General features: G+C 43.2%; 1 protein-coding gene across 1 annotated transcript; it reads left to right on the top strand.

Moving 5' to 3' along the window:
• Window positions 1-23,838, top strand: man2c1 (mannosidase, alpha, class 2C, member 1). Its single transcript, XM_076266754.1, has 26 exons — window positions 1-246; window positions 500-625; window positions 735-858; window positions 1,328-1,398; window positions 1,639-1,816; window positions 1,913-2,102; window positions 2,769-2,875; window positions 3,200-3,310; window positions 3,522-3,614; window positions 3,795-3,911; window positions 4,486-4,581; window positions 4,688-4,833; window positions 8,347-8,470; window positions 9,188-9,309; window positions 11,793-11,878; window positions 12,199-12,354; window positions 12,542-12,624; window positions 12,734-12,828; window positions 13,118-13,222; window positions 20,757-20,913; window positions 21,328-21,471; window positions 22,244-22,353; window positions 22,448-22,527; window positions 22,673-22,815; window positions 23,010-23,113; window positions 23,493-23,838. Exons 1-26 carry the CDS (start codon window positions 146-148, stop codon window positions 23,605-23,607), a joined length of 3,084 nt encoding a protein of 1,027 aa, XP_076122869.1. The 5' UTR covers window positions 1-145; the 3' UTR covers window positions 23,608-23,838.
• Window positions 23,839-23,857: the final 19 nt, after the last annotated feature.

The raw sequence follows: 23,857 nt of genomic DNA, 5'->3' as shown, positions 1-23,857 counted from the left end.
GGAAACAGGAATTCCGGGGGAACCAAATCGGGTGCTTCACCGGGTGCACGTGAATGGAGTGTCTTTTGGACTGTAATTGGGTCCATTGATGTTGTTTTGCTTCGTGAACTGATCGAATATTTAGCTTTGCAGGAATTCACTTACCATGTATCATCAACCCGTGCTAAAGAATCGGAGGACGCTCCTTGAGCGCGCAGAAAAGTTCATATCTGACATTTATTTCACGGACTGCAATCTTAGAGGAAGGTATCATGTCAATCATAGTAACTTCAACGTTATGAAGTGGTTAAGCCACAGCCTTGTGCAAGTAGGCCTACATGATACAAATTGTGATTTAAATTCGGTGTGTTGTGTGTGATATTCTAACTTACTTAGCCTATATGATTTCACTAATGGTGGAGAGTTCTTTAGCCTAGGTTACAACTGATTTGTAGTAGTCTACTACTGCACTCTGATATCAGGATTTTCGTTGCATTGGCTGCCCTTTTGTTTTTGATAGGCTTTACGGAGACACCTATCCGCTAGAGTCTCTCTCTGCCTTCCTGTCTTCAAAGCGCATTCCCTTCTCAGAGGCTATCAAACAAACCTTCCAAGCACATACTGTTGGAGACAGCTTTGGACCCACGTAAGTAGACTGTAGCGATAGTAGCTTAACTAGCGTTCTTGGAATGTATTCCTATTTCCTATAGATTGTAGGCCTACGTTCCTTTAGATAAGACATCCCTTTTTGACAGGTGGTGGACATGCTGGTTCAAGGTGTCTCTGAAGATCCCCGACTCATGGAGAGGGAAGGAAGTGCACCTCAGGTGGGAGAGCGATGGAGAGGCGATGGTCTGGAGGGATGGAGAGCCAGTTCAGGTGAGATCAGACAGGAAAGGAGGGATACACAACTATGCACAGCTGATAAACTTTCTCTGTCCTTTTCTGCAGTAGCATAGCATAGTTCTGTCCATAGTAGAAATCAGAGAATTTGTTTGTAAAGTAGGCTATCCCAGTGGTGTAGTCTAGTTAGCTGAATTTGTTTGTAAAGTAGGCTATCCCAGTGGTGTAGTCTAGTTAGCTGTAGTGGGTATAGGTCCTACTGTGATGTACTGGTAGTCTAGTTAGCTGTAGTGGGTATAGACTCTTGTGATCAATCCCAAATGTTACTTAATACCTATCCTTGCCTATTTTAAGTTGGTATACTGAGATGGTGATGCTTTTGAAGTGGCTGAACTGCGTAGTCCTGCGTATCATGTAGACTACACCACTGGGCTATCCCTACCTGTTGTAGTTTGACTGATGCACTTTCAAACATCGCAGAAGCGTTCTGGTTTTGTTCTTGCAGGGACTGACAAAAGAGGGGGAGAAGACATCCTACATACTGTCCGAGTGTCTCCAGGACAATGAGCCCCACAGGTTTGCTGCATCATCAATAATGTGTCTGTATTCACAAGCTATACCATACACATGTTACTGTTACAAACAATACTAATAAGAGGCCATTAAACATAAATGGCTTCTGAGTTGATTCTGAGTGTTCAAATGTAGTAGACTACAGCAAACATCCTGTACAGATGCATTGCTCAATGGCAAGCTGTAACAGAAGAGTTTTGTGTTTTTTATACTGTAGTCTTACACCTTTGTCTGTTTCTACAGCATCACTCTCTACGTGGAGCTGGCCTGCAATGGTCTCTTTGGGGCTGGTCAGGGGTCCATGATCGCTGCTCCAGACCCCAACAGGAAGTTCTCTTTGCAGAAGGCAGAGCTAGTTGTGTTCAACCGCGATGTCAGGGAGCTCCTGACAGACTTTGAGATACTGGTGGACATTGTTAAGGTAGGGCTGTGAGGAGCGTATAAGGCCACAGGAAGCGTGTTCGATTTCAGAGGTCTTATGGGAAGGTTCTCATTGGTCCTAATTTGTCTCGCTTAGTTGCTTGGTGAGCGGGATCAGCGAGGGTTCCAGGCTTTGTTCACAGCCAATGAGATGGTCAATCTCTGCGATCCAGCCAATCCCAGCACTTTTTCTGCATCCCGGTACCTGGCCCAGAAATTCTTTAAGCAGAGAAACGGGGAGAGTCAGCACATCGTCCATGCCATGGGCCACTGCCACATCGATTCAGGTGACAAAGCCCAGGGCACACACACACACACACACACAAACAAACTCTCTCACACACACACACACATGTACACACCATGCACACATATGCAGGCCCAGAGGGAACTGCGGCATGATACATTCAAGTAATTTGCTTTGGTTTTCTATCACTATTCATCATCGCAACATCATTCCAGAGGCCCTGAGGAGTAAGAGGCAGCAAACGTAGTCATACTTCAGAGTGAAACGTAGTCATACTTCAGAGTGACATGCGCTTAAGGTGTCTCCTGGTATTTGGGAAGGTTGATGCCGGTAGATGCTGTTGGTACATACATGATCACTGTGATCCGTTTACAGCAGATCTCACTGCTTGCCCCCTCTGGTGCACTGTTGATAAATGATTATTCTGAAGGCCCTTCCAGATGCAAAGCAGTATTGGCCTCTGATGACCACTGGGTTCAGTCCGAAATAGTAGTAGCCACCATGCAATGTGGTCAAAGTTTAACGGAGTGTTCAAGAGCCCTAGCCTGCTCGTGGCTAAGCTATGTGCTTGCGCTGCGCTTTACCTGATGTTACTGTACGGTGCAAGCCATTTAAGATAATGGGTGACAGTGCAGTAGTGCTGTTGTTCTGTTGCATGTAAAAGCTGCATGGCAGTTGCATTAGAGACCTCTGCTTGTTCCTTCAGCTTGGCTATGGCCCTATGAGGAGACCATCAGGAAGTGTGGTCGCAGCTGGGTCACTGTGATTCGCCTGATGGAGAAGAACCCTGACTTTACCTTCACCTGTTCCCAGGTAGAGAGAACACTAGTTCTCCTACAACGCATGTGATCCACAGACATGGCTGAAATCTAATGAGACCACAATACCCTAAACAAACCTAAACTATTGTCTGTGTGAAATATGTGTGTGTGTGGATTGCTGAAGAGGGAGTTCAAGTGCATCATTGTCAATTAGTCAATTAATGCAAATTTATTTATGTGTGCGTGTGTGTCTGTGTGTGTGTGTGTGTGTGTGTGTGTATGGCTGAAGAGGGTAAACAGTTTAATTTAAATTACATTTGTAATTAATGCCAATTAATGCAAATTCATTTGTGTGTGTGTTTATGTCTGTTTCCAGGCTCAGCAGTTTCATTGGGTGAAGGAGTGGTATCCAGGCCTGTACTCCCAGATCAAGAGCTTTGTTCAAAAGGGCCAGTTTATCCCAGTGGGCGGAACGTGGGTCGAGATGGTAAGAGCTGCTTTATGAGATCCTGGAGAACACATACAGATATACACAGAGAGAGTGGAGTTTTACGAGGCGCTTTAGCTTCCTTTTTCATACATATATATAATGCACCCTCTACTCTGGAGTATCTCAAACGTGTAATTGTGTGTGTGGTTTTGAATAGTCACAATGTATAAAGAGTAGTGTGATCGTTTTCCCTTTTATTGTGCGTCAGGATGGGAACTTGCCATCTGGTGAATCCATGGTCAGACAGTTTTTGGAAGGCCAGAACTTCTTTAAGGCAGAATTTGGAAACTACTGCAAAGAGGTATGGGGATTTTCACCCGCAAGCTCTTGTTAACGCAACCAAGAAACATTTATAGATGGGGATAAAAAGAGCTGCTGCCGACGCTTTCTGGTTATTGTTGTTTAAAGGCTGGTGTGTCATGTCTTGAATAGTGACTGATCTCCGGTCTGTGTGTGTGGCTGCATGTGTTTATAACCGCAGTTCTGGTTACCGGACACGTTTGGCTACTCCGCCCAGCTGCCCCAGATGATGCAGGGCTCTGGGATCACCCGTTTCCTGACGCAGAAGCTCAGCTGGAACCTGGTCAACACCTTTCCTGTAAGATTCACCTCCACTTGCTTAGATAGAGAGTTGGCTGGTGGGTGGACAGCCTGGTGCATTGCCCTTGATGCTTCTCACTGTTTTACAGTCATTCTGTTGCAAATGTTACCTGCGTTTTGTATTATACTATTGTGGGACTTAAACCCATAGATACTGTTGCTTGCACGTCGGTTTGTGAGATGTACTCAATGCACAGTACTGGCTAGCTACCATTACATTTGGAAACTATGTGTATATTGTAATGAAATGTAGGAGTGATGTCAGACATTTTACAAGAGCAGGGGAGCAAACATACTGAAGTGGTGGCAGACATGAGAATGGAGGTCAGGGATGATATTTCATTTGTTCTAATCGTAATAAATTTGGCCCATCATTGAGGTATTGTTAATATTCTGCAATTATCTCTCTCTTCCTGTGCATATTTACTCTTATTTCTTTTCCTGTGCATATATACCCCTGTTTCTTCTTTATGCCTGTACTCATCTTTCTTTCTTTCTTTCTTTCTTTCTTTCTTTCTTTCTTTTTTTCTTTCTTTTCTTTTTTGCTGTTCTTTTCTCATTTTTGCCTCCAGCACAACACCTTCTTCTGGGAGGGTATAGATGGCTCACAGGTTCTCACTCACTTCCCACCTGGGAACTCCTATGAGATGAAGGGCAAGGTGGAGGATGTGAGTCTGCTACCAATTCACTTACGCTGTCTTACATCGCCATCTATTGGGCACTGTGGTCATTGCACCCACTGCACTCATTCTGTGTCCCTCCTCTGTTCCCTAGCTGGTGAACACGTTGAAGAACAACAAGGACAAAGGGAGAGCCAATCACAGTGCAGCGCTGTTTGGTTTTGGAGACGGAGGGGGCGGTCCAACCCAACTTATGCTGGACAGATTGGAACGTGTACGAGACACAGATGGACTGCCCAAGTCAGTTCCCTGCCAGCCACACACATAATGCATGCACTCAGGCACACACTCAGACAAATGCATATAAAAACACACACGGGATGGCTTAATGATCCCAAGCAGTGACCACTCATCATCAAATTTCTCTCGGACCTCTCCAACCCACAGCTTTTCAGGCCACTGCATGATAGCCCATCTGCTTAACCAGTACACTACCACCGCTCCATTATAAAGTTATCTAATGTTGTGATTTAATATCCTAAAACAACAATCAAATATCCCCACATTTCTATCAGACACCTCTTGTCATAGACATTCACCACTGTGAAAAAATCAAAACCATAATGAAAGAGCAAGTTGCTGTTAAAAATGTATATGTACGAATTATAGGCACCCATAGGAAACAGTTAAATGTTAAATTCATACTCATAGGAGTTTGATTTTGATTTTTTGATAGGTGTGAGAGAAATTTGGGGATCATTGATCACTGTTCTTTCTTCCTCGCCCCAAAAGTGTAGCCTACCTTCTTCTTCATTCCCGACATATTTTCTGACTTTTTGACAGGTTAAAGTGTTTATGACAAGTCATCTCTGAGATAAATTTGGTAATGATTGGTCAGTCAGTGTTTGGGGACATTAAGCCACGTTTAAACTTTTTCATGTTAAGCGTTTTAGAATGTCCTCTATTACACATATAGACACTGCTATGGACAGATACAAACCGTCACACACACCCCTCCTAAAGCTCATTTAGTACCCACACCCCTCCTAAAGCTCATTTAGTACCCACAGCTTACTCAACCCAGTCTAGACAGGAGGCTGTAAAAGAGAGGGAACATTGTTTGGCCAGAACCACACTGTATTGTTTGCTCAGTCCAGTCACTACTGCGGCTTGACGGGACGTGACGAAAGACTCCTCCAGAGGTGTTTGCTGGAACCGGACAGGACTGTATAAGCTAGGCTGGGAGAATGTCAGCAGGGGACAGGATCTGAGCAAAATCCCCTTTATTTCGTACACACTGCCCATGGTTTACACAGCTGAGTTGACCACACTGACACACACACTGACCACATGCTGCTGGGTTTGGGCCTCATTCAGAGCGTTTTATGTGTCCTGCCCTGACAGCATGTACATTGCCAGAGTTGTAAGGTTAGAATGTGTGAACCTTGTGCACTGAAGCCTTTGGTAATGCCTTATGCCTTAAGCCATGTATTAGATCTGTTCAGGTGGAATCATTATTATGACCGCCGCGCAGCGAAATTTATTTATTTATTTATTTTTTCGCATGCCCAAATTTCCGTCAATGATTCCCGGGACACTGAAAGAATACAAAATTGGAAGTGTAGGATCATTATGACACCCTCTGTATGCACGCCAAGTTTCGTGGAATTCCGTTCATGGGGGGCCACACAATAAATTAATTTATGTTACTATACACCAACTGGCCTGTAGGTGGCCGGAGACAGTTTTCTGTGAATATCTCAAGAACCGTAAGGCCTAGGAGGTCCACCTTTTTTATGTATGTTGGTCTTAAGGGGGCATGTCAACCCATCCCATTACCACTTATTTCATGTATAGCGCCACCTAGTTAAAAATTAAAAAGCAAAAAATTAGGTGTTTTCATCACAATATCTCTGGCTGACAAGGTCAAAACTGCACGAAATTAAAAGTGTAGGATCATTATGACACCCTCCGAATGCATGCCAAGTTTTGTGTACTTTCGTTCATGGGGGGCCTTACAATAAAATAATGTATGTGTACATTTAGTGACGTACACCAGCCCCCCTGCTGGACTGGACCCCCCGAAAGGAGGGTAGGGCAGACACAGTTCTCTGTGAATATCTTGAGAACCGTAGGGACTAGGATGACCATTTTTTTCCGTACGTTTGCCTCCAGGGGTCATGTTAACCCATTTCATGTGCACCCATGTGCACAAACAGATACACACACACACACATACATTCACAGTAATCATATGTATGACACATACTCACACAGTAGACATGTACGCTTGCATGCACAGGCACATACACAGGCACACACACAAGCACGCACACACACACACACACACACACACACACACACACACACACACACACACACACACACACACACACACACACACACACACACACACACACACACACACACACACACACACACACACATAACATAAACATGTACATGCATAGCCTAGAAATCTAGACGCGCCCCTAGCGGCAGCAAATTACATTTGCTGCCAGGGCTAGTCTAGCAACTCTCCGTTGGCTTGTGAGCTCCAGATATCGAAACTTCTCCGGGCCAATGAAATCGTGTATAGAGTCGTTAGGTGGGCTTAACATAATGATTGATGGCAGAGTTGCAACGGTTTGGCTTGAATTCCCTGCTACTTGAAAACAAATAAGATGGATGTTGCTGTTGGCGAACAGTGTGACACGAGTTAAGCTTTTATTAAGTTTGAACTAGCCAACTAGCTCCGCTGGTGGGAAACGCATGGGACTCATAGCGCTGCCGCTGTCCTATTGCGTGCAGAGGGAATTTGAAAGACAACTGATTATCCCGCCCCTCGGACTGAGCACTGCGAACGGTGAGTGTCCAGACCCTACATGTTAATGTGGGTCTGGCTTGCCAGGCTAGTACATGCACACAATTCAAGAATTTGTCAGAATTATGAACAGGCAAGATGGAGGTGGGGTTGTATAAAATGAATTTTACATTTGAAATCTATGAACTAATCATGTTTTGGTACTTGTTGTCTAGCAGATATCAGTGAGAATTGAGTGTGGATAATGCAATTTAGTGATACAGTTAGAATCATATAGGCCTTTCAGCGTGATTTATTTTTGTGGAAAAAATGTGCTGGACTGGGCGGCGGTCATATTTTGTACCGCTCTGCGGTACATCTAGTTCAGATTACTGTTATCATAAATGTTATCATGAGTTTAATTGCTCAGTTGTTTTGTTTTGGCAATTTTTTGATAGAATGTGTGTGTGTGAGAGTGTGTGTGTGCGTGAGTGTGTATGTGAAGAGGGGGCAGTGGAAGGCTCAGGAAATCCAAATGCTAGGTCACCTTCTGATTTATCTGTTTCAATGTGGAAGCTAAGGACAATGACGTGAGGATGGCAGCATAGAGAAGGTTGCATGCTCAAAAGTATATTACAGTAGTATGAACTCTCAAGTAACTGTTGCCGCTTTGTTTTTATGAAATTAATGTATGTATGTCTTACAGATGTACTTATAAAGGCTAGGAAGAGTATTGAGCAACAGTATGCGTTCTTCAACTTGCGCTGTGGCGCAACTGGTAACAGCATCCGTACCATATTTTGGGTCTGCGTGCCTATGAGTCTGACCAAGGTCATTTCCTGGTACCACGCCATCTCTCCCGCTCGCCTCACGCTTCGTCTCACTCTCTCTACAGCCCATAAAAAAAGATGATGCTTTGATGTAAAGTAGGTGTATTTAGTGGGTGGGCTTTAGTGAGCCCACATGAACCTGTCATCCCCAGCTGTCCCTCTCGGCCTCTCCTTTACCAGGGTTCAGATGTCTAGCCCAGACGGCCTCTTCTCAGCACTACGGTCTGACTCAGGACTCCTATGTACGTGGACCGGAGAGCTCTTCCTGGAACTGCACAACGGCACCTACACCACCCAGGCAAAGGTGGGGCCCACTTCCCGCAGTTCCCAGTATGCCTCACTCTGAATCAAGCTGTGAAAGTGATGTGAGCTTTGACTCAGAATCGGAAGTGATTGTTTGACATGCGTAATCTAAGCATTTCTATTGTCATCAAAGTTTTTCTCTGTTCCAGTTAAACAACAGAATAGCCTTTCATGGAAGTAACTTTGAGAGTGAGGTAATATCCTCACTATCCACTGGCCATTATCCCAACACTATTGATAATTATTAATTTAGCATTATCCCAACATTATTGATAATTATTAATTTAGCGGAAGCTTTTATCCAAAGTAACAGTATCGACCCAAGCGCCTTTAGTTTTAAGTAGAGTGAGGTAGTCCCACTGCATCACCAGAGTCCTTTTACTTCCTTGTGTTTTCTTTTGTTTACTTTTGATTGTTTACAGAGAACTACCACCCCAGACCGTTTGTGCATGCAAATGTTCTCAGTTAACTTCCAGTAAACTGAGAAAGTTGAGTGCTTTTGCACACCTCCTTGGGACGGGTGCGTCGGAGAAGGACCACAGGGTCACCAAAGAAAACTCCTGCATAACGTTGTGTTATGTCTGAGTTTGCCATTTTATGTGTATCTGTGATTTTGTGTCTGTATTATACATGCTTTTATTATTATATGTGTGATAGTGTGTTCTGCCTGCGCTTGTGGATTACAGATGTGATTGTGTGTTGTGATTTGTGTTGGCAGATCAAGCAGGGTAACCGCCAGAGTGAGGCTCTGCTCCATGATGTTGAGGTGGCCAGCTCTCTGGCCATGTGTCACAATAAGGCCTTCTCCTACCCCACAGCCAAACTACAGGAGATCTGGAGGTAACCTCGCGCTGGGACAAACTCCGTGTCTATTTATAAAGGCAGTTTCCTGTGTTATAGGACCTCAGTTTGTGTGGGACCTCTTCAAGAGCAAGAGAAATTGTACAGTGCCCAGTGTTATTGTCTTTCTATTTCCGTGACATTGTCCATTGTGTAGAGCAGCGGTTCCCAAACTTTTCCCCCCGCGTACCACCGCCTACATTCCGACTCGGCTCGCGTACCCCCACCATCCAACACATAAACCCCCCCCCCCGCGTTGACAATATTTGTCCATTTCCCGGTTTTAGGTGCATTTGGTCATAGTAGCCTAACTACATCCACATACAATATCTTATAATAGGCCTACAGCAACGCCTGACAAGGATGTATTCGTTTGGACAACATTAGGCTATACAGCCTAGAAAGGCTACCTTTAGTTTGTTAAATGTAAAGCCTAGCTTAATGTTACCTTTCTTGCCCATCTGAAATAACTCCTAGCTTTGCTCCTTCCCCCCTATCATTATGACCTGATTCGAAATTATGTATTTATTCATTAATTAATTACAAAAGATTTAAAATTTTCATTTTACACCTGTCCGCCATAGCCCTTTTCATCTCGCGTACCCCCTAGAAGCAGCTCGCGTACCACCGGGGGTACGCGTACCACAGTTTGGGAATCCCTGGTGTAGAGCATGCCCTTTGAGGCGCCTACAACGCAACACACTTTCAAAAACATCCTCCAAGTTTTTGATAGATATTTTATTGTAGACCAGAACCATTTTAAGAATGTATGTAGCCAAACATCTATAACATTACCTTGATATTGGTGATACCTTAAAAATTGTAGCTGGATTAAATTTTAGCCTTTGGCTCCAAATCCTTTTTCCATTCATTCATAGACAGTAAAAGAAAAAAAAGCTCGCTCTTCTGGTGTATCCAATGGAAGCATATCTATGCAAAAGTTCTGTGGCCATTCCGTGTTCGTCCTATACTGTACATAACGGTAATATTGATCATTTAAATATAAAAATGACATATTATTTTGGAGGATTAACCTCACAAAAAGGGGTGAGTCTGTTTGTTTCAAATGAGTAGCCATCCATATGAATTGGGTCCTTCAGGTAGCCCTCATTCCCAAAAAGGTTGGAGAGCCCTGGTGTAGAGGTTTGTCCAGCATATGGTCAATGGTAAATGGACTGCATTTATATAGTGCTCTTATCGACTCCTCCGAGCACCCAAAGCGCTTTACAGTGTCATGCCTCACACTCACCCATTCACACACACACACACCGATGGCGTGATGGAGCCACCTGCTTATCGGGAGCACTGGGGTTAAGTGTCTTACTCAAGGACACTTCGACAGGGCTCAAACCGGCAACCTTTCAGTTGTTGGACGACTCCTCTACCTCCTGAGCCACTGCAGCACTGTATAGGGCTTCAGGCTTGTAACCGAAGGATTGCCGGTTCGATCCCTGACCAGTAGGAAAAATGTGGGCGGGGGAAGTGATTGAGCACTGCTCTCCCATGTCCACATCCACGGCTGAAGTGCCCTTGAGCAAGGCACCTAACTTACCTTACTGCTCCCTGAGCGCCACTGTAGCAAGGCAGCTCACTGCCCCGGGTTAGTGTGTGCTTCACCTCATTGTGTATTCACTGTGTGCTCTGTGTGTTCACTAATTCACGGATGGGATAAATGTAGAGACCAAATTCCTTGTATACGCAAGTATACTTGGCCTATAAACCTGATTTACATTTACATATACACTTAAGTTGCCTTCACACTGGGGTCCGTTTAACTGGACCGTACCTGAGTGTGATTATTCCCCCCTAGCCCTGACCCAGCTGGTCTCTGTTTACATTACATTTTTGTTTGCGGTCCTGAGCCTGTTTATGTCATAAACACTAGCGTCTATTTGCCATTATGGCTTGGCAACGTCATAATTTTCTATATTTCCTATATTTCCTGATTTTGGAACAGATAGCATTCGAACTGCAACAGAGTTCTAACAAACCGTCCCCCAGACCACTGTTCTCCAGCGGAGTAGACTTCCGTAGACTGCGTTCACATTAGCAAAAATCACCAAACCATCAGTCCAAACGAACTCGGGTCCTGGCAAATTGGCATAGCTTACATAGGCAGTTTTGCATAACTGTTTGGAAGTTGGTTCAATATTGCAAACAACTCATCTATATTGTTTTTTACCACGTCTGCTCGCGGACCACTTGGGATAGCTTGCGGACCACCAGTGGTCCCCGGACCACACTTTGAGAAACACTGCCTTAGAGAATACATACTCTACTGAATCTACTAAATGGCACAAATTACTTTTATTATTCTGTTAAAATTACTATTACTAGTATTTTTGTAACTTGGACTAAAGTGTCTGCCAAAAACTATAACCATAACTATAACCATAACCATAACCATAACTAAGAACCTTAACCATAACCATAGATACATTTAGGTCCCGTAAGCAATGATTTCTCTTTTGATGACCACATAGGCTGCTCCTTCTCAACCAGTTCCATGACGTGCTTCCTGGCAGTTGCACAGAGATGGTGGTAGATGATGCTCTTGAATATTACACGGGTAAGATTGTATCTTTGTTGACCCGGCAGGGCCTTCCTGTGTGTATTGCCAATATTTACTTTTAACAAACTACTATTCAGAGAAGTATTTCCTTTAATTTCTGTGGGAGAGCTTTTCCTTCCCATAAATTATGTAGAACATGTGTAGAGCATCACACAAGCATTATTAGTTAACTGTTTAAAACATCAGTATGACATTAATGCTGTGATATTTGAAGCATATTGAACAATAGTGGTCAGCAGACATTTGTTTTCGTCTTATTTGTGTGTGTGTGTTCATAATGTGATTTTATGTGCTTTGGGGAATTGTGTTTTCTTCAGAGGTCCACTCTACTGGTTCCAGGCTGCTGCAGGAGGCCTGTGGGGCCCTGATTTCGGGTGACCGGGCAGGTGCCCGTACCGCAGTGTTGAACACGTTGGCTTGGGAGCGCACTGAGGTTGTGCCCCTGACAGAAAACACCACGCCATCAAAGCTAGGTGCTGTGTAAAATATAGATTTCATGATTCATGAGTGCTATCAGGCCTCTTCATAAACATTATTGAACATATTTTATTATGTAAATTAAGTATATATTGCTTTATAAGGAAATGCATTTTGCTCAAATTTGCTCAACATGAATGAATTCTGCCTCTTCACATCTTTGGCTTATTCTTCTCTCTACAGCTCTAGTTAAAGTGCCCAGTGTGGGCTTGGCTGCAGTTCAGGAGTCTGCCAAGCCTAGTTGTCCAGTAACGGTTACAGCACAGGTAAGCATCCTGAAAACGGTTAACAAAAACAAAATAAAACAAAAACTGTCAGTCACACACACACACATATGCACACACACACACAGGCTTAATCTCTGTTTGGTTTTAGGCTGACGGTACAGTTCTGATGGAGAATGGTATTTTGCGTGCTGTTCTGGACCAGAAGGGCGGTTTGCTTTCTCTGAGTCTTCTGAAAACAAAAAGGTGAGTGAAGCTCACTCCCTGCTAGAATGTGTCTGCTGGTCACACAAAGTGCACTCTAAAATGAATGTGTTGAAAATAACACAAAATGCACTCTTAAAATGAATGTGTTGAAAATAACAAATTTTCTGTTGTTGTTTTTTTAACACATCTCTATGTCCAGATAGGGACAACAGAGTTTGTGTTGTTTCTAACATATTCGTTTTAAGAGTGTGCCCACTCAGACAGTTAACTTTACTGCCCACTCCACTCAACCGCTTTGAATTATAGTCTCATCTAACGCCCATTTCAGGGAAGCTATTGCTGACGGTTGCTTTGGAAACCAATTTGTGGTGTTTGATGATGTGCCTCTGTACTGGGATGCCTGGGATGTGATGGACTACCACCTCCAGACCAGGTGCGAGAGACGCACAGACACACACACACACACACAGACACAGACATACTCTCTCTCACTCTCAGTAAAATATCATTGTCTGATGTCATTTAGATTTAGCTGGCCTGTGGTGAAGTGACTAACATACTCTCATTTGAGACTGTCATTGATTATACACATGCCCTGCTCATATGTCTATGGTTGTCCCTATAACTTTTCTCATACTGGAAAAAATTAAACTGGATGCATGTGTCTTTTTTCTGTAGGTATCTATGTATCGAATACCTGTAGGACACACACACACACACGTCTCTCTTCCTTACCCAAATATCAATGTTTGATGCGGTTCTGTATTGGATAAGTATTTCTCCACATCTATAGTTACATTTGGCAGCCAGATTTAGCCGACACGTGGGAAAGAAACTTGCTATTAACACACACGTTTTAAACAAAGGAAAAAGGAATACAAAGGAATACTCCGATAGAATAGAAAGGCATTCACTCCCAGTGATTTTAAAAGAGAATTCCGACGATTCTTCAAATAGATCTGTGTTTCTCGAGGTCACCAATCAACAGCAAAACATCTAATTAAGTAAAAGAATTGAGTAAAGATGAGAATTCACAGGATGGTAAGGAGATCACTATAGTAAGACCAGTGCACTGAAATAGGAAGACCTGTAAATAGCAGCAGTTGAATGTAAAATAATGTGAAGAAATAGGCTTCAACATAAAATGAGTTAACTAAAAGCTCTCATATATAGGTATGTTTTCAGGTATTTTTTCAAGATTAGGTTCAGAATTTGCCTGTTTGATGTAGAGGCAGGGTGTTCCATAGCTTCGGTGCATAATAGATAAAAGCACATTCTCCACTTTGCTTGTGGAGCACTTTGGGCACAGTTAAAAGATTAGCATTGGAAGACCTAATGTTCCTTTGTGGTTGATAAGATATTAAAAGCTCAGAGATATATGAAGGTGCTATGCCATTTAAAGCTGTGTAAGTAATTAACAGAACCAAAAATCAATTCTATAGGAAACAGGGAGCCAGTGCAGTTCAGCTAACACAAGGGTGATGTGCTCTCTCTTCTTGGTCTTAGTTAAAAGTCCAGCAGCAGAGTTCTGTATAAGTAAAAAGTGCATTGCAGTAGTCTATCTAGTCTACTAGTGATAAAGGCATGGATTTGTTTTTCTGCATCGTGTTGAGTTAAAAAGGGCCGCACTTTGGCAATGTTTCTCAGGTGGAAATAAGCTGTCTGGGTAACTTTACTGATATGGGGTTTGAAGCTTAACTCTGAATCTAAGATGACACCTAGGCTTCTTACCTTTTCCCAAGATTACTAAGAACGGTGTTTCGCTTTGATTTTGGTCCAACCAAGTGTACCTCTGTTTTGTCATCATTTAGCTTTAAAACATTGTTGCTCATCCACTGATTAATGGAGGCAAAGCATATGATAAGGGAGCAAAGGCCATCTGGGTTAGTTGGCTCCACAGAAATATATAATTGTGTATCACCTGCATAGTTGTGGAAGTTTATATTATGCTGACTTATGATGTTTCTTAAAGGAAGCATATATAGGGAAAAAAGCAAAGGACCTAGACTGCTCCCCTTGGGCCACACTGAAAGGCAAGTCATGTTTTACAGATACATGATCTCCTAGACTAACATAAAAATCTCTGCCAGTAATGTAGGTTTGAAACCAGTTTAGAACATTATCGGAGAGACCACCGGGTGAATAAGGCGAATGAGGGTAGTAGCACTGTTTGCTTGATCTAACCATGTTAAAAGTAGAAAATCGAGGTTGTGTGTGCAGATAAGATCTTTGATAAAAAATGTTTTAAAGGAATTATCCGGAGTAAAATGCACTTTAGATCGATTTACGGATGATTGGGGGTACATACGTTGAGTTGACATTAAAATCATGTCATTCGGATGTGTTTTGAGAAAGTTCGATTGTACCGTTTTCAGTCACACAACTCGTAGCCTGCAAGTGAGCAGGGCATTTCAATTTCGCCGCTACAAAACGCTATTTTTATACCTCTTCTACAGTTCCAAACAACATAACACTTACGTGATAGTGAGTAGAGTGTCCCTAAAGCCAAACCGAAGTATCCCGAGGTCTTTATGTGGTCGAATAGAGAGTCCAGAATGAATTTCATCAAGCCAGTTAGTGGGGGGCCTTAAGCACATTTTCGCGCAAATTCATCTAAAAGCGCCAAATTTTTCACAGATGTAGCTTAGGTAATACTGAAATGATTTAGCTAGGGCGCCGGAGACAGCGACCCTTGGGGCCAAGATGGCGGCCAAATCCAATATGGCCGCTGCGCGAAAAGGGTTCCGGCTATAACTTTTGAACTACATGAGTTACAAATACAAACTTGATATCTTTTTCAGCTTAATTGATCATGGTGAATACATTGGAATGTTAATATTTATGACCCGGTGCATCTGGACCACTTATTCCTCCAATTCTAATATGGCCGCTGTCCAAAAAAGCAGTTTCGGCTGTAGTATGGGGCCTTACACCCCATTGTTTGTGCAAATTAATCTACAAGCAACAAATTTGCCACGGATGCAGCTGAGGGAATAATGAAATGATTTAGCCAGGCCGCCCAAGCCAGTGGTCCCTGAGACCAACATGGCAGCCAAATCCAAAATGGTTGTCGCCTGAAAGAGATTCGGCTATAGCTTTGGAGCCAGATGCGATACAAATACAAACTTGATGTCTATTTTACCTTTTTTGATGATGGGAAACCCATAGGAATACTTACATGATTATGATTGGGTTTATCAGGACCCCCCAAATTCCCTAAATTCAATATGGCTGCTGTCCGAAAAAGGAAGTCCATTGGCATATTTTATATGTATGCTTGTGTAAGTCTGGAACCTGTATTCTTTTCAAGACTTTGGTTGAAAATCTTTTTTTACCACAACTTTGAAGGTTATTCTCAATGTGGATTAATTTCCTTATAAAAGTGAAATGCTTTCAATGTACCACAGGTGAATACATTTTGAAATGTAATCATATAAGAAGGAATAAGACACAATTATTATTGCAAGGCAATATGTATAATATGTCAAATTGTTAAAAAGAATAATGTAGTCAATTTGTCCAAAACTCTTCAAAGGTTTGCTTAGCATATCAAAAAAACAGCAATAACATAAAAACAACAACAGTGAATTCTCATGGTCTCTCTCATGAATTTTTGCCTGAAGAAGACCCAGCAGGGTCGAAACGTTGCCTGTTGTGCATTAAATATATGGGAGTCAAAAGCAGTGTTGCGGACATTATATTTTTTCAATTGAGTAAGTTTTAATTTGTCCTGCACCTGCCAGAAGGTGGGATGTGCACACAATAACTGTTTGCTCTCTCATGAATTCTCATTCTCATGGTCTCTCTCACAATTGTAGTCATAAGAACAAAACACTTATGGAAAAAAGTACACCTGGTTAGGAAGGAAGTTGGTAGGAAAGGAAGTAGTTGGCTAAACACTGTTGTTGGTTATCTTCTGAGACCACAGGTGACCACTACATGGACCCATTACAATTTGCATACCGTCCAGAGGTGGGTGTGGAGGATGCCTTAATCTACTTGCTTCATAGAACACACTCTCACCTGGACAGGGGCTGGTAGTATTGTGAGGATCATGTTCTTTGATTTCTCAAGTGCTTTTAACACCATACAGCCTATGCTGCCACGTGACAAGCTTTGAAGGATGCAAGTAGACACCTCCACAACTTCATGGATTACTGATTACCTGACTGACAGAGCACAGGTTGTGAGAATGAAAGGGTGTGTGTCTGAACAGGTAGTCAGTCGCATAGGAGCACCACAAGGGACTGTGTTGTCTCCTTTTCTTTTCACACTGTACACCTCAGACTAGTGATGGGGACGAGACCGCCTATGCCGAGTCCGAGTCAAGACCGAGTCTTTGAAGGGTCGAGACCGAGTCAAGACCGAGTCTGTTGGTTTCCAAATACAGTCGAGTCCGTGTCAAGACCGAGTCTTTGAGGAAGCAAGTCCGAGTCGAGACCGAGTCCTTTAGGAGTCGAGACCGAGTCGAGACCAAGACCATAAAAACATGTCAGTTTTCAAATTCATAATTTAATATCACCCCAGTTAAAAATCAACCATTAGGCCTACAGACTAAGCTAGATTGGGAATTGTTTAGAGGAGCAGTCTTAACGTCTTAATATGGACTATGCTGACCTACAGACACTCACCGGCAGCAGAGCCATAGAGATAAATAAACGGCTCTGACGGCAGTATCTTTGCATTGCTCCATGGGATGTCATTTTTAAATAATGCCGGTCAACATTGCATTTTATTATTATTGTTGTTATGTGTTGTGTGTTTTTTTATATGAACATAAAAAATGCGTTGGTCTCGAGGACTCGGTCTAAAATTACGAGTCTTTCTCCTCCCACTGTGGTCCGAGACCGAGTCAAGACCGAGTCTTTGAAGGAACGAGTCCGAGACGAGACCGAGAAAGCAGAAATTGGTCTCGAGACCGGACTCGAGTACTACATCACTACCTCAGACTTCCAGTACAACTCTGAGTCATGTCACCTGCAGAAGTTCTCAGACAGTTCACAGACTGCAGTTGTGGGGTGTGTCAGTGATGGTGAGGAGACGGAGTACAGGCAACTGGTGGACCACTTTGTGACATGGTGCAGAAACAGCCACCTTGTCTTGAATGTGGCTAAGACAAGGGAAATGGTGGTGGACTTTCGTAGGGCCAGGCCTGAGCTAAATACCATTTCAATACTGGGTGAGGAAGTTGTTGAGAACTACAAATATGTGCGTGTTCTTATAGACAATAAACTGGATTGGAGGTACAACACTGAGGCTGTATACATTCGTATATATACTCTTTTGATCCCGTGAGGGTAATTTGACTCTGCATTTAACCCAATCCGTGAATTAGTGAAACACACTCAGCACAAAGTGAACACACAGTGAGGTGAAGCACACATTTATCCCGACGCAGTGAGCTGCCTGCTACAGCGGCACTCGGGGAGCAGTGAGGGGTTAGGTGCCTTGCTCAAGGGCACTTCAGTTGTTCCTACTGGTCGGTGTTTGAACTGGCAACCCTCCGGTTATAAGTCCGAAGTGCTATCCAGTAGGCCACGGCTGCCCCAAAGAAGGGTCAGAGCAGACTCTTATTTTTTGAGAAAGCTTAGGTCATTTAATGTGTGGTCATGGTAAAAAAATAGTTTTCATCTGTAGCTTATTCGGTTCAAAAGTTGTAGTCAAAACCCTTTTTCGGACAGTCACCAGATTGCATTTGGGGACTTTGAGGGTCCACATATACCCAATCATAAATATATATATATATTGTGTTTCCCATAGCCAGAAAAGGTGAAATATTTATTAATTTTACATTTGTATCTCATCTGGGTCAAAATATGCAGCCTACAGTAATCCCTTTTCAGGTGGCGGCCATATTGGATTTGGCAGCCATCTTGGTCCCAGGGGCCACTGACTCCGGCATCCTCGCTAAATAATTTCAGTATGCCCTCAGCTGCATCCATGCCAAATTTTGTGCTTGTAGATTAATTGGCGCAAACAATGGGGAATAACTACAGTCAAAACTGCTTTTTTGGACAGGGGCCATATTGGAATTGGAGGATTAAGCTGTCCAGATATACTGGGTCATAAATATAAACATTCCTATGTGTTTCCCATGATCAATTAAGTTGAAAAAGACATCAAGTTTGTATTTGTAGCTCATGTGGTTAAAAGCTAGTCGAAACCCTTTTCAGGCAGCGGCCATATTGGATTGGCTGCCATCTTGGCGCCGAGGGTCTGTGGCTCCGGCGCCCTAGCTAAATCATTTCAGTATAACTTGAGCTACATCTGTGCCAAATTTGGCGCTTTTAGAAGAAATTGCGCGAAACGACCTATTTATGTGCTTAAGGCCCCCCACTAAGTACCTTTTCGGAAATGTTGCCATCTTTGCTGTAGGAGTCTTATTGCTGGGTGTGTTGTAACACGCTCTGGAAATTCACAATTTCGTCGCCGTTTAAAAAAAAAAAAACATAGTCCAGTATTTCTTTCGAAATTGAAATGAAGTTGTATGGACTGGACTATGTTTTTTTTTTTTTTTTAAAAAGGCGACGAAATTGTGAATTTCCAGAGCGTGTTACAACACACTCAGCAATAAGACTCCTACAGCAAAGATGGCAACATTTCCGAAAAGGTACTGGCTTGATGAAATTCATTCTGGACTCTCTATTCTACCACATAAAGACCTCGGGATACTTCGGTTTGGCTTTAGGGACACTCTACTCACTACCACGTAAGTGTTATGTTTGGAACTGTAGAAGAGGTATAAAAATAGCGTTTTGTAGCGGCGAAATTGAAATGCCCTGCTCACTTCCAGGCTACGAGTTGTGTGACTGAAAACGGTACAATCGAACTTTCTCAAAACACATCCGAATGACATGATGATGACATGTCAACTCAACGTATGTACCCCCAATCATCCGTAAATCGATCTAAAGTGCATTTTACTCCGGATAATTCCTTTAAAGATATCTAATATTTGGCCCCAGCTGTGGCGCAACTGGCTGAGGCACCTGCACCGTACGCCGGCGACCCGGGTTCGATTCCCGCCCCGTGGTCCTTTCCGGATCCCACCCGTGCTCTCTCTCCCATTCGCTTCCTGTCACTCTCCACTTTCACTATCATCAGAGCCCTTCTAAGTAAGAATGAACAGGTATGATAAGGGATCAGATTCCAAAAATAATTCCGTGGAAATGCATGGATTCCAGTTGCTGCTACTGTAAGAAACTGGAATCCATGCATTTCCACTGAATTATTTTTGGAATCTGATCCCTTATCATACCTGTTCATTCTTACTCATCACTCGACTTATCGTGACTAAATTCAAGATGGCTGCAAACGCTAAACTTCGTGAAGATACTGTCTGTATAAATCGTCTTGTAAGTAAACTACCAGTGCTTTTTAAAAGTTCTCAATGTCTCGTTTTAAATGTCAGGGCCTTCGGTAGTCTACCAATGAAGTGTGGAGATACATTGAGCCTCGTAAATGGTGTAAAACAGTGATTTATTTGCATGGCTAGCCCGATGCCGAAGCACCACAATTGAAAAAGCTGTTGGTAGCATCGGCTAACTAGCGCCAGATTTTGGAGTGCAGGGGACAAGCCGAGATGGGCTATGAGACATACGTTCACACTCGGTATCATGTTTCAACACACTTTAGGTCAATATCACACCGGAATTCTCCTTTAAAGAAATAAAACCCTAAATGTAACCTTACACTGTCTCAGCATCTGTGTGGTTGGCACATAATGCACCTTTTTAAAGCATCTTTTGAAATAATTTCTCATTTTATTTTCTGATTTTAATTTTCTCTATGTTGGTTTAACTGATTTAATGCACTTTGCCCTTTTGAAATCTCTAATTGTTCTGTTCTTCTATCATCTCAGTTTACCACGACTGTGTTAAGTGTGTTATGTAAGGAAACATGCCTTGAACTACGGACTCCATCTTCCTGTGTCCTTAATATGACTGGCTGATTATTGTGTTGTGCAGGAGGCCATTGGTGGACGTGGTTAAGCCGGCCGCAGTGTTGAGCTCAGGGGGTCTGCGAGGCAGCGTCTCCTTCTCTGTGAGGATCAGCGACCGCAGCTCCATCACTCAGGAGGTCATACTGGATGCTGAATGCCCCTACCTCAAGTTCAGCACTCAGGTAAGACACAGAACTCACCGACTCCCTGTCTAGAGCAGCTACAATGCATGAGACAGTGTCTGAGAAGATCATATAGGCAAATACTAAATGACTTACCATACAGGTATACAGAGTTCTAGACAGGTTATTGTAGGCTGAATACTTGGACATGCTTGTGCATATATGAATCCTTTGCTGTCTCATTATGAGATGTGATCTGTTTATTATAGTAGAGAGCAGTGGAAGTGGGTTGCTTAGGTACACAGATATGCATATGGCTTGAGATATCAGAGATTGTGTGAAGGCCCCTAACCGAACCACTAGCAAAACGTTTTTAACATATTGTCCTGTGTGTGATTTTGAAATGAATACCTGTTTGTATTTATTTGTTTGTGTTCTTTAAGCTGTACTTCATATGTTTTGGTCCTGTGGTAGGTGGAGTGGGCAGAGAGCCATAAGTTTCTCAAAGTGGAATTCCCAGTGCGGGTGCGCAGCCCCAACGCCACCTATGAGATCCAGTTTGGCCACCTGCAGAGGCCCACCCACAGGAACACCTCGTGGGACTGGGCCCGCTTTGAGGTACTGGGGGTCAGGCCCCACTGTCCGCTGAAAGCCTGATCAGACTGAAAGATTGACCACTCCCTTCGAGACATGCAGTCTGGCTATGACACATAGCCAATGGTTAACTTAATGATTGGATGGACAGACAGGGCTATGCAACCACCTGTTTGTGGTAGTAATTACTGGCAGGATTTGACTGTTTGAATTTGTACACGTTCTTCTAGAGTAATAAGTACGTACTGTATCAGGGTTCAAGTCAAATGTAAAATTCTATGACTTTTCCCTGACAAAAAAACTAAATCTCCATGACTTACTATATAATGAATGGTACAATATAATGACCGATGATTTCATAGCAGCTGTGTAGCGTTTAATAGTCTTTTACTTTTTTATAGCGGGAAATGAATAAATGGGCATTGAATAAAAAAGTTTGGCTACTCAAGCAAGCAGGAAAGCTAATAACCATATATGCACCAGTTCTGTGTGGAAATATTTGTATTAATGTATTTTGGCAAGTAAATTTTAAACTGCTACCACAAAATTCCCTGATATTCCATGACTTGGCCCCACAAATGATAAAATTCCCTGATTTTCCATGTCTGGAATAGTCTTTCCAAAATTCCATGATATTCCAGAAATGCCATGACCCCTGGGAACCCTGTGTATGGATTATGTATGTATTGCATATGCAAATATGCAATAAGACTCTCTCCTTTTTTAGTTGCTTTGGAGTCAGTAACTCTGATACATGTGGATCAGAGTAACGTGAGAATATGTTCCCCCTCCTCAGGTGTGGGGCCACAAATGGGCTGACTTGTCAGAGCATGGCTTTGGAGTCGCTGTGCTGAACGACTGCAAATACGGCTACTCCTGTGACCAGAACACGCTCACCCTGTCCTTGTGAGTGTTGGCGTTGACACATCATCAGTGCATAAACACACGGCTGACTGAGTTCCATAGCAAGTAAAAGTGATCTTCTTTCTTCTTCTCTCAGACTCCGAGCGCCCAAAGCTCCGGATCTCCACGCTGACATGGGCAGTCACACGTTCACATACGCACTCATGCCTCACATGGGTAGGCCTTTGTGCAAATGTGCATTTCAGCTGTGCACTCTCAGCAGGAAAACATAAAAAGGAATGTGGCATATAAGTTATGATGCATGTGCATGGAAATTGTGAGTCGAAAAGTGCAAATCTGTCTGCTTCTATCTGTTCTGCAGGGTGTTTTCAGGAAGCATCCGTCATTCAGTGCGCCTATAACCTCAACTCTCCCCTTGTGCTGGTGCCAAAAGCTTCTGACCTTCAACCCTGGAGCGCATTCTCAGTCAGTGGTGATGGGGTCATCCTTGAAACCATCAAACAGGTACCATCCCAGGAAGACTCGATGGATGTGACCTTATTCAGCAAAATATCCGTTAACACACTCACACCCACACACAGGTGGTATCTTCTCAGGAAGGATGTCTGTGACCCTGTCCAGTCAAACGTTTTTTACACACACACACACGTACATGCAAACACACACACACCATAATCTGACCTTCCCTTCCCTGTCAGGCGGAGACCCAAAAGAACGGCTTGATTGTCCGGCTGTATGAGGCGCATGGGGGCAGTGGCTCTGTGACTCTGTCCACCTCCCTAGCCCTGCGTGAGGCTTGGCAGTAAGTATGCTTCAGCTTCCCCCTTCAATATCCCAACAGACAAGAACTTGATTTACGAAACAAAAAGTAGAGGTCGTACAGAAACGTCAGGAATTTCTGTTTGGGCAACGAGCAAGCACCCTGTGAGTGTCCACTGATCCTCATGTGACCGACAGTAGTATAATACATGGGAATAGATGTGAATAACAACCATTTGACTAACATATTTGAGAAGATTCAAGGTAAAGGGGGGGGGGGGGGTTCAATAACTACCGGTACACTGATACATATAAGTTAAGTACATGGACTTCATTCATTATATCTGTCAGGATTGTATGACTATGTGAAGTCCGTGTGATTCTCCAATAAAGGATCAGTCACCTTCGTGTTCTCTTCCTAGCTGTGATCTTCTGGAGCGGACTGACCCTAAGCACAGAGTGGCCATTATGCCATCCGGAATCTCTCTGGAATTCGGTCCTTTCCAGATCCGGTCCCTCCTGCTGATCCTTCAGTGAATGCTACTCTCTCTCTCTCTCTCTCTCTCCTTTAGTGAACGCTACCCTCTCTCTCCCTCTCTCTCTTCTATTCCTGCTGTCCAGCACACCAACTAATTTAACTTCCTCCTAATTAACGTTTTAACTAATTTAACTTCCTCCTAATTAACGTGTTAAGCTCTCATGTGCCCATCATGATTGGCTGTGTTTGTGAAAATAGTTTTGTACAATAAAGTGCACTTTTGTAATGGATATACTGTATGCTTCTTTG

Source organism: Alosa pseudoharengus, unplaced genomic scaffold, assembly GCF_046254945.1.
Source record: "Alosa pseudoharengus isolate Yale_2024_CS ecotype anadromous, Long Island Sound unplaced genomic scaffold, YU_APseudo_1.1 YU_APseudo_1.1_scf_10, whole genome shotgun sequence".
NCBI classification, from domain to species: domain Eukaryota; kingdom Metazoa; phylum Chordata; class Actinopteri; order Clupeiformes; family Clupeidae; genus Alosa; species Alosa pseudoharengus.
The sequence above is the reverse complement of the archived record's forward strand: the minus strand, read 5'-3'. Positions and strand labels throughout refer to the sequence as shown.

What these genes read in the sequence shown, in the direction of transcription:
- man2c1 (XM_076266754.1), top strand. Translation starts at nt 146, where the DNA reads ATGTATCATCAACCCGTGCTAAAGAATCGGAGGACGCTCCTTGAGCGC. An exon ending in GACTGCAATCTTAGAGGAAG is followed by an intron (nt 247 to 499) that starts GTATCATGTCAA and finishes TGTTTTTGATAG; the next exon opens with GCTTTACGGAGACACCTATC. An exon ending in GCGGAACGTGGGTCGAGATG is followed by an intron (nt 3,311 to 3,521) that starts GTAAGAGCTGCT and finishes ATTGTGCGTCAG; the next exon opens with GATGGGAACTTGCCATCTGG.